This window comes from Chenopodium quinoa, unplaced genomic scaffold (genome assembly GCF_001683475.1).
Source record: "Chenopodium quinoa cultivar QQ74 unplaced genomic scaffold, ASM168347v1, whole genome shotgun sequence".
Taxonomy (NCBI): Eukaryota; Viridiplantae; Streptophyta; class Magnoliopsida; order Caryophyllales; family Amaranthaceae; genus Chenopodium; species Chenopodium quinoa.
The window spans coordinates 787,864-799,780 of record NW_018744420.1 but is presented as its reverse complement, the minus strand read 5'-3'; the positions used below and the strand labels follow the sequence as shown (position 1 = coordinate 799,780).

The window sequence follows — 11,917 nt, the reverse complement described above, 5'->3', positions numbered from 1 at the left end:
GTTCACTGTGCAGGATATCCTCGGCCTAGTCACCACTTGGACCGAGATCAGTCTTCCCCCTTGAAAAGGATCTAGCGACGGTCCTATTATTTTTATACCGAAACAATTACTAATAAGTATTAATAAATCTTATTCTTATGAATTCGTGCACTATACGGAACCAAAAGTAGTATTGCATTAAGATGGCAACTGTAAAGAAGAAACGAGTAAAACATAAGACATTCATGTAGAGATTGTTTCAAATATAAAAAAAAAAAGCTAGATCATTACACTTTTATTTGATCTCAGACAATATAGTCACAATTTAGCCTTCTAACATAATATAAGGATAATCCACAACTTTAAACCATGAGTAACATTATACCGATTAATTTTCATTAAAGCTAAAGAGCCACGAGGATGATCTTTTAACATGGCAATCCTTTATTCCTTTTAACATAAACATAATCCACCACATATATCTTAATATATGTGTAGGAAAATATGGCGGTGTAGGTACATATCGGATTTAAATACGCAGTAAATAACCAATAAATACACAAATGAGAAACATTAACATGCCTGCAAATCATTCTTCACATCAAGGTGATCATCATATTCATATACGCCTTCCATTGCTGAAGATGAAAGACTTGCGACTTGTTGCTGCAAACATAATCGAGAAAATTATAACTATTTGGTCAATAATGTAATGTACTGATAAAATTCGAGATTTTGGGTACCATCCTCAGTTACTACATTTGTTACATATTATGGATAACTTTTGGCTATTATTTATGAGATAAAAAAATTCAAAAGTTGCACATAATATGAAGTAATACATACTTTACTAATTTAATTAACTAAGCAAATATATAATTTGACTTCTACCAAAAACCAAATTTAAATGAGGTGTTTGACTTAATAAGTGACGAGTCATAACCAATCAAGTACATAGTATAATAATTAGATCGACAATTATATTATTTAGTTCGTTCTTGAGTACTCGTAATAATTTGATTTTGACCTTAAATTAATAGTCACCTAGTATATCAGTAGATTAAATCATGTGCAATGCACGAATGTTAAATAATTTTAATAACAATATAGATATATATGACAAAAATATATAATACAATGAATATGAGAGAAAATATTTTAAAACAACAAAAATTTGAGAGAAAAAATATTTTAATATGTAATACAAGTAGTTATAATGTGCAAATGTGCAAGTTGATATTTTAGGAACTTTACTATAGATTTTATATAAATTAAAAGTCATAATTTAGATACAAATTCACTGATTGTAGAACTAAGCAATTGAATGGAAGTGGTCATGTCCTCCAATTTCTTCTCTAAATAAGCACTCTTCTCTTGAAGCTTTTGAATGACTTTTTTATTCGAATTAAGCAACTGAATGGAAGTGGTCATATCCTCCAATTTCTTCTCTAAAGATTAAAGAGCATTATTCTCTTGAAGCTTTTGAATGACCTTTTTATTCTTCACAAACAAATACAAAATAAATAAATAAATAAATAAATAAATAATAAAAATAAATAAATAAATAAATGGAAAGAAAGAAGATAAAAACAAATGATACAAATAGTACTCCATCTTTTCGTGATGCACTATTTAAAGTACTTGTGATTTAAGATGATGACCAATTGACCATACATTTTTTTTTCAATCAAATTAACAATGCGTTAATTAACATATATATTTTCTAAAATTCTACTCAAATCTTTATACTTTGTACATTTTAGAAAAAAAAACAAAATATTAATTATTTTCTCAGGAAGGAAATTAAATTAACAATGCATATATCATGTTCGTCTTTCTAATTTATTTTATTTTTAATAGATGTTTACCTTTCTACATCAAAATGCTTTCTTGTAAAAAAAAATTAAAAAAATAAATCCTGTTTTTTTTAATAAAAACCAAAACAAGAAATTATAATAAGCGGTTTTCAATTATTCTCCATAGTCATTTATCAAAATTATCATGATTTTAATAGATTTGACCAATTGTAATCTATTAACTATTATTAAAACAAAACATGCTGATGTCATCAATTCCTAAAATATTTTATGTGTCAAAATTTAAATATGATGTCATCAATTTTATTTTATTTTTTTTAAAGCCATCAATTTTATTTTATTTTTTTTGCCTTTTCATTTTATTTGCTAGAAACTGTAACCAAGTATGTATGAAGCTAAAAATCTGAACTGAGTTTGACATCAATATTGTTGTGCTTCCACTCTAAATGCATAAGCTCATTAGATAATGCAAAATTTTATATATGAAGTATAGTTTTTTGTAACCATCATTTTAGTATATTTTCAATAACATAGTAAATATTATGATGTAGCATTAAATAATAATCATTTAAAAAAAAACAAGGATGATGTACATGTTCTTACTTTTTATTTTTTTAATATTTATAGAGTAATAAACTTTATTTTTACAAAATAAAAAGCGAGTTAGGTCATGTTAAAAAGTTATCAACAACAAAAGATATAATAACAAATATGAAAAAATTGCTTATCACCACCGTGCCAACACGCAGATACTAATCTAGTTCATTATATGACATAATATCTCATATAATTTGGAAAAAAAAAAAGTTATAGCGATACCGAAATAAGCCCTAAATAATTGGCTCACCATGTCAACCGGAATTACGAGTATATATTTGGGCAACGCTTTCTTTGAGTTCATCAACCTCCTTTCGTGTTTGATTAATTGATGAATTGACCGTGTCAATCTTTTGATGAAATTGACCAAAATTATTTATATCACTCTTGATAAATTATACAACAATATTCTTATCAAATCATATAGAAATAAATACGACAATTTACTTGAGAACAAGGTACAAAGCTAAATTAAAGAGGTTACCACGGATGTTGAATGGAAATCGGTTTCAAGCTTATGCAAGCCGTAGTTTATTCCATAAATTTGATCATCCAAAAACCCAACCTTTTTCTCCAAGGATGATATGGCCTTTTTTGAGGATGCATTGCCTTCATCTTTGATGGATTGATACTCGTACTTGCCGTTCTATGTACAATTCAATCATAAGTATTAAGGAAAGTATATAATAAAAAGTCATACGACAGTGTATCTACAATTAACTAAATTGTTACAAATTTATAAATTTTATAATCACTGAGTAGACTAGATCAAACTTGAACATGAAACAAACCTCGTAATATGAATCTTGAAAGAGTAAAGGTTGTTGTGATTCCGATTTGGGTAGTCGATGGTAACCAAACCTGGACATCATTAGGTTCTTGAGTCTGCCTACTCCGGATTCGAGACCCATGTTATTCATTATCCTTGTGAAATATATATGCTAGCTTCTTATATAATGATTTGATTCCAATTGATCTCCCTAAAATTTCAACTTCACTTACTCCTCCTTCAACTAGCTTTGGGTGTATTAATTAATTCACTTTCTTGTATATGATATATATATATAGGTATATGATAAATACACCCAACTACTTATAGAGTTATAGTCGGTCAAAAATTTGGTGTATTAATTCACTTTCTTGCATATGATATATATAGGTATATGATAAAAAAAATTCACACGGAAAATTTATTTCATGTGTGAGCGAGTCTTAGTCATACTAGGATTAGGACATATAATAGGAAATTTTGTTAATTACTACCTCAAAAACAGAGGCTTTGTGAATTATTACCCCTAAAAATAAAAGTTTTTAATTACTACCCCTAATTCACCTAAATAGTACCGATTACTACCCAATTACTCTTTCCGTTGACTTAAATCACCTTATGACGTCATTACTCCGATTTAACCACAGTTCACCCATTCCGCGCTCGCGTCCAGGACAACCGCGCCCGCGACTACTTGTAAACAAAGCCGCGAAAACCCGCGCCCGCGGCCTTGTGTGCCGCGCCCGCGTCCTTTTGTGCCGCGCCTGCAGCCAGCCTTCTACCGATTAAAACGAGGAAGAAGGAAGTTGGAGAGGATGCTAAGAGGGTTGCTGACCTTGCAGAGAAGGCTGCAAGAATGGGTGGGACCTGTAGTGCTATTTAACTAGAGGGAAGTAGTTAATATTAGCAGCATTCCTATTCCAATGTTTGATGAAGGGGATGGCTAGATGTGGCATCATTCGAAGGATGGTAATTATAATGTAAAAAGTGCGTACAACTTGATGATTGAGGAGGAGGAGAGGGGAAGAGCTTCTACTTCAGTAGGAAGGAGTGAGTTCAAGTGGAGGACTATTTGGCATGCTCACATTCCGCCAAAAGTGAAACTTTTTGTGTGGCATTGTGTAAAGGACAGCCTCCCTACTAGAAGTAATCTTGCTGCAAGAGGCTTAAATGTGGACAAGTTGTGTCCAATGTGTGGGGAAGAGGATAAATCAATTTTGCATATGTTGCTATTGTGCCTGACTGTAGGAGTGATTTGGATATATTCGGGGCTAAGGTTGGATATTAAGCTTCAAGGGGATGGTGGGTTCAGAGAATGGTGTTCTGCTATGAAGGAAAAAATTAGTGAGTAGGTGGTGGGATATGTTTTGGTGTTTGGCTTGGGGAGTGTGGCTGAGACGAAACGGATGGGTTTTTGAAGGTAAGAGGAAGCTGGAGTTGGAAGTCATTCACAAGGCTGCAAGAATGGGTAAAAGGCTGGCCGCGCCCTTAGAGTGGGCGCGGCACACAAGGTCGCGGGCGCGGGTTTTCGCGGCTTTGTTTGCAGGTAGCCGCAGGCGCGGGTGTCTTGGTCGCGGGCGCGAAAAGGGTGAAATATGGTTTAATCAGAGAAATGACGTCATAAGGTGAGTTAAGTCACCTGAAAGTGCAATTGGGTAGTAATCGGTCCTATTTAGGTGAATTAGGGGTAGTAATTAAGAACATTTTTTTAGGGGTAGTAATTCACAAAGTCTATGCTTTTGAGGTAGTAATTAACAAAATTTCCTATATAATAAGCAAAATTCTTGATGCTTTAGGAAGTACAAATGTATTGCGGAGGGAAAATAAATCTTAATTTCTTTCACACAAAAAAAAAAAAAAAATTATAAAAAGATTTAGATTTTATTTAGGGATTTTTCACCAAATACCACTGAGTTGTTTCGTAATTCACCATATACCACACAAAATTTTCTAATACACCAAATACCACTGAGTTTTTGGTAAATGTCACAACATACCATTTCCGTTAACGGTGTTAGTCATTAACGTATGCCACGTGGCAGCTTGTAATTGGTGATTATAAATGTTATTTATTTAATTAACTAACTTTAAAAAAAATTAAAGTAAAATTAAGGACAATTTCAATTTTGCTACCACCAAAAGGCATGCACCTCAGTTTTGCTACCCCTCCAATTTTTTTTTTTTTATTTTACTACCACCTAAATCACAGTTGTTAAAAATTGCTACCACTAAACGGAATCCGTTAGGATTCCGTTAAGTTTATTAAAAAAAAATTAAAAAAAAAAGAAAAAAAAACCCAGCCACCCTCAACTGCCCCCCTCCCATTAGCCCCCCTCCCCCCTGCCGGCGACCAGCGCCCAACGCTTTGGCCGGCGCCGGCGACCCCACCCCAATCCCTTTCCCCACCAATGCAACCCACCCCCTCCTCCCTTATCCCTTTCTCGCTGCCCCAACCCCCACCCGAAACTGGAAAACACCCTCCCTCCCCATCCCCCCCCACCGGAATCGGACCCCCTCCCCTTCCCCCACCCCTAAACCACCATAAGCGAAACCCTAAAACCCGTTTAGGGTGGTTTCGGGCTGGTGTTTATGGGTTAGAGGTGCGGTTTTTGGGTGAGGTTTTAGGTTGGAGAAGGGGAGGTGGTGGGATTTTGGAACTGAGGAAGGGGAGTAGGTAGGCTTTTGGCGATGGCTAGGTAGGGAGGTGGTTTCGGTGGTGGGCTAGGGGAGGGAGGGTGGACGAAATCGGGGAGGAAAAGGGATGGGGTGGCCGGAAATGGGGTGGGAAATGGAGGGGATGGCCGGAATCGGGAAAGGAAGGGAGTTGGTGGCCGGAATCTGGTAGGTAGATCGTGGCTGGAATGGGGTAGGGGGCGGGTGGTTGGGGCTGCCGGAATCTGGGTTAGAGTTTTTTTTTTTAATTTAATTTAATTTAATTTACTTTTTTTTTTTAATAAACTTAATGGAATCCTAACCCATTCCGTTAAGTGGTAGCAAATTTTAACAACTGTGATTTAGGTGGTAGTAAAATAAAAAATAAAATTTAAGGGGTAGCAAAACTGAGTTGTCTGTCTTTTGGTGGTAGCAAAATTGAAATTGTCCTATAATTAATAGAAAAAAAGGGGGAAAAAAAAAACCAAGCCAACACCAACCCACAACCATTGGTGGTGACACTCCCCTCCCTGGCCCTCTTTGAACCACCCCTTCCCTTACCCCAGCTCCCAAAACCTCCCCTAAAACCGCTCCACCTCCACAAAACCGGCTCCCTCCCTCCCTCCCCCCACCCCCTATACCAGCAATAGCCAAAACCCGAAATCGCCACCCATAACCCCGAAATAGCCAACGGCCCTGAACGAAATTGTCCCCCTCGCCTCCCTCCACCCCCGAAACCACCTGTAACACTAACCCTAACCGTCGAAATCACAAGGAAGAAGATAGAGACTTTAGAGAGGATTTTGGGGGTTTCGGCAGCTAGAAATAGGAAGGGGAAGGGTTTCGTGGGATGGTGGGTTGGCCGGAAATAGTCGAAAAGGGATGGGGAAGGGGGTTTTGGGTGGGGTGGCCGGAATCGAAAAGGGGAGGGGAAGGGGGTTTTGGGTGGGGTGGTCGGAAATCTAAAAGGGATGGGGAAGGGGGTTTTGGGTGGGGTGGCCAGAATCGAAAAGGGGAGGGAAGGGTCTCTCTGATTTTTTTATTTTTTATTAAACTAAATTTTTTTTGTTGAACTTAAATTAATTTTATTGAATATAAATCTATACTATTGATTTTCACGTCTTTTTATATGCTCTTGCACCTTTAAAAATTCCAAGCAAACTTTTTATGATACCTAATTTATTTTTCCTCTACTTTTATTTGTTTAATTAATTAGCATAATTATTATAACTTTTTCTAAATAATATAGAAGAGAAAGATGATTCTTTGACCTTTTTCCCTTCACTTTATTTTTGCTGAATTGTAATTATTTTTGTTAAATTGAAGTTATTTTTACCAATTAAAATTTATTTTTACAAATTCTTTATTATATTTTTTTATTTAAAGTTAAGTGATGCGCGTAAAGTCCGTTGAGAGCGATTGCTTAGCTTGATTTATGGTAAGTCGGTATGATTGTTAAAGAGATAAAATTAGCTTAGATCAATTTATTTCTTGAATTTTGAGTATGTTAAGTATATCCAATTTTTAGAGAAGCAAATTGTGTAGCTCATTGTCACGATTCAAGTACCATACTCTTTATAGTGTCAATGGGGTCGTATGGGCTAAGATTTCTAAATTCTAATGAACACTATATTGATAGTAACAAAATAATGGGTTATTTGGGGCCCAAATGAAGTCCAAATAAACCCAAACTTGAGTGTCCACTATTTTTCGGGTCAATGAACATCAAAGTGAAATCAATTATTGAATACGGGGCCTGGAAATTGTTAGGTTTTACAGCAATTCAAAGAACAATGAATTACTTATAAATGTGGGAACAAAACCTAAAACAGTGTATAAAAATATCAAATTATACAACAATTCAAATACTAATCAAATTTCTACAAACCAAACACCAAATCATCAATGTAATCAGAAATTACAAAAGTAAAACACTAATGTGAAAGATTCTACACTTGCCTCATTCCAAGCCAATGAATCCACCAAGAACATGAGAATACCAAGAACCACGTGAGTCTTCAATACCGGATACTTGTCTAAGGCGTGTAAACACTTTCCTAAAGTGATTATTTCCCCCACCACGGTGCATGGATTGAAACCGGAAAGTCACTTTGAGATACAATAGACAAACACTACAATCTTTGCACAAGAATTGTAGTAAGATGATCAGATTCTCAAAACTAACTTAATTGATAGAGGATTTCTTGAAGAGATTGCAAGTTTCTTAGAGAAATTGTTAAGAAGAGATAATAATAGAGAGGAAATCAGAGAGAGCAAAAAACCAGAATTCAATAATATTCATTCTAATAATTTCGCAATTAAAAGAACAAACGAAACTGCAACTACCAGGGCCGCGGGCGCGGCGATGCATGCCGCGGGTGCGGCGACCAATGCCGCGGGCGCGGACAAGCTGAATTGAAATTCACCCTCAGATTCTGGAGATGGCTGGTCGCGCCCTCGCTGCGGGCGTGGCTTTCCGTGGCTTCCTTGCCATGGCCTCTCCTGTATTAGGAAAGGGCTCTCCCAACACACTCTAAACCTCTAACAGAAATATCATTCAGAATTGCATTGTTTAGAACTCTACAAATCTATTCTACAAAATCTTATGTGTAAGAGATATGTACTTACAATGGTGCAGTTACTTCTAGGACTTGTATATGTAGAACCTACCATTTGAGGAAGTGAAGAACAGAAGAATGTTCTAGGTTGTAAGGAGGTCTATAATAGGGAGTCTCCCCTCATTTTTACATCATCCAAGCAATTGTAAACTCTCTTAAAATTCTATGGTAGTCATCCTTAAAATGACTACCATTATACTAATTTTTTATTGGCTGATTTTGATTCAATTTATTCTGTCAAGCTTTTATTATAAATCATTCATCTAAAATTTAAAGTTCATTTATTAATTTTGAAATAATTTTTGATTTTTTTTTATAATTTTCCTAATTAATTTACAGATTCAGTTTTTATTATTACTGAAATTAAAAAACAATTCATTAATTAATTATGAAAATATAAAAAAACAAAAATAAATTTTAAAAATAAGAAAAAACATTTATAATTAATCTTTTCATTAAAAACATGTGTAATTGTTAGCTGTCAACTAATTGTTAGCTATGAAAATAAATAATTAAGTATGAGTATTTGGTAAATTAGCTGTTGACTATCTATTAGCTATAAAATTCTAAAAATATAGAAGAAAAATTCCAACCGCTACTTAGATTTTCACAAAAGCTAATAATATTAACTTTTCACAAAAACTACTCCAACCACTACACTCTACTCCCACCACTACGTTGTCAAACACTCATATTTTTACTAAGTAATAGATTGAATAAGTCAAATCACTAAAAGCTACTCAAAATCTAGTGTCGAACACGCCTTTAGAATTACGGTTTATCCAATCAAGCTCAGATTTGCCGAAATAACGGACACAATTATTGTGTAGTTTAAACTGTAGTTAACGCCATAATTGTCACTTGTCAAATATGATATGAAATAATTAAGCGTTTAATCTTGAAACAGTAGTTAATCGAGTTTTAAACTTTAGCAGAATGAGCACTTAGGAGTGTAGGTTTTGCTGTTTTAGGGAATCTCATCCTCGGATTCTATTATTCTATCGTAGACGTTTTTTAAGCAAATATCTATACTATATATTAAAAGGCGTTCATTTCAAAGGAACGGTGCCACGTGACACTCTCCAAAGTACATGCGCCACGTTCTTCAAATTATATGCATCATGTCACAATGCCACGTCACTATAACCTCCAACAGATAAAGGCCATACATTTACCATGTCAACCAACTTTTATTAATATTTTAAATGTCACTTAATTAACATTATATATTCCTTTTTCAAAAAAAAAAAAAAAAGCATTATCTATTCATTTTATTTATTAAGTAAATTAGAGGTTATATAATTTACTCATTTTTCACAAGATTAGAAAATAAATACATATGAGGTAAAAAAAAATAGTAACATCCGAGGCAACACCCAAGCCACAAACTAGCTATACAACAATCAAACATAGTTATCAAATGAAAGAAGTACAAATTAGCAACCCAGGGCATCGCTCGGGCCACACACTAGTATTATTTTATTTGCTATATATAGTATATCATATATTTTTATTTTAAAATAAATTGTGAATTTCCTCTCATTTGTTATATATTTAGATAAAATTCCTAGTGTCAAAACATAATATTCTATATGTAATTAATTTAAACTCTAAAATCCCATTCGCCAATTTTGCTTATGTGGCATTGAATTGTTTAATTCTAAATGAAATCACAAATCTCTTATTTGATTGGCTATAACTAAAATATAATCCTACATGACGCTCTAAAAACTCAACTCCCCTTTATATATACTAGTTTTGTGCTCGGGCGATGTGTTAAATAGATATCTATGTTATTTGGTTTGAATGTTAAATACGGTCATCATATAAACTATTTGGCTTGAATGTTAAATACGGCTATCATATAATCCCTTTTGATAATGCATATGTTACGATATCATATTAAATAATAGTGTACTCTTTGTAGTTTTGTTTGTAAATAGATATCTATGTTGTTATTAATTTGAAACTTTATATTAAACTTAAATTATTTTTACTGAATGGAAAGTATTTTTACCAAACTAAAATTATAATTTCTAATTAAAACTTATTTTAATTATTTTCCATTATTTTTATTTTTTTAAAAAAAAATTAAATATACGTAGTATTATAAATGGATCTTATTTAATGAATTTTTTAAAACGAATTTTATTATGGAAATAGAACCGAGTTATAGGATATTTATTAAAAAGTTATGATTAATTTTGTATATTTGAAATATTAGAAGTATAACAATCCACAAACTTTTATATGTGGTTGGCCACACCGTGTGGCTAACCATTATAGGGGTTACTTTGTTAGTGCTATAGGGGTTACTCACTCGGATGAGTTTATAAGTCGGTCAGGGGTTACTTGATCGGTTAAGTGTTACTCGCTTGGTCAGGGATTACTCGATTAGGGGTTATTAACTCGGTCAACGGTTACTAAGTCAGTCAAAGGTTACTCACTCGGTCAAGAGTTACTAAGTCGGTCTGGGGTTATTCGGTCAGGGGTTACTTGGTCGATTAGGGCTTACTCGGTCAGGGGTTACTTGGTCGATTAGGGGTTACTCGGTTATGAGTTACTCGTCAGTTAGGGGTTACTTGGTATGTGTCAACTGGCAACACGGTGTGGCCCGCCGCACACAAAAATTGCTGATATCGATAATAAATCTCTATACAATATTTTTATCTTAAAAATTATCCAAAATTCGCTTACTTAGCATCATATGTGTCACAATAATACCTATTTGTTGCCTACGTGGCTCGGCATTTGGCGGAAAACCAAAATGCCAAGTGTCGCTGTTTCGTGGCTTGCTGCGAGATCCGGCTTATTTATTAGTGGTAAGATATAGTATACTTTATTTTATTTATTAGTGGTATGATATAGTATACTTATCTTTGTTTTTTTAGTTGACACATATTCCTTTTTAGGAAGTTTATTTTTAGTCGACACGTTTTCTTTTTGGATAAGATTTTTTCAAAAATAAAATAAAATAAAGTTTTATACCTTGCATTTATTTGTGTACCCCACTTGCTTTACCATTCTCTCATTCTCTCTCTTCTCCTTAATACATGTGCCTAAATTAAACGTGTCAAATAAAGTAAAGGAAATAGTGCTTAATACATTTACCGAATTGAATTTATAGGCTTAATACGGATTTTACAGAATTGAATTTATTTTTACTCCCTCCTTTTTAATACTTGCCCAATTTCTCCATGCGCAGAGTTTTTGGAGAAATTGGAGTAAGTAATAAAACATAGAGGTAGTCGGGTTAGTGGAAGGTAAATTGGAGGAGAGGGAATCTAAAGGTAATAAATATAATTGTATTGGGTCTCATTAGTTGAGAAAAATGAATTAAATATTGTAAAAACTTTCTAAATAAAGAAATGGAGCAAGTATGTAAAAACTGCCGCAAAAGAAAAGTGGAGTAAGTATTTAAAAACGGAGAGAGTATTGAATTAAACCTATTTATCTATATATATACTATACTAAAAGAGAAGCGC

General features: G+C 33.8%; 1 protein-coding gene across 1 annotated transcript; it reads right to left on the bottom strand.

Moving 5' to 3' along the window:
- Positions 1-233: 233 nt before the first annotated feature.
- LOC110696951 lies at positions 234-3,395 on the bottom strand. The gene is made up of 3 exons (XM_021874290.1): positions 3,185-3,395; positions 2,878-3,039; positions 234-645 (listed from the first exon to the last, which is right to left on the bottom strand). The coding sequence occupies exons 1-3, from the start codon at positions 3,311-3,313 to the stop codon at positions 553-555; spliced, it is 384 nt and encodes a 127-aa protein (XP_021729982.1). The 5' UTR covers positions 3,314-3,395; the 3' UTR covers positions 234-552.
- Between the last annotated feature and the right edge of the window lie 8,522 nt (positions 3,396-11,917).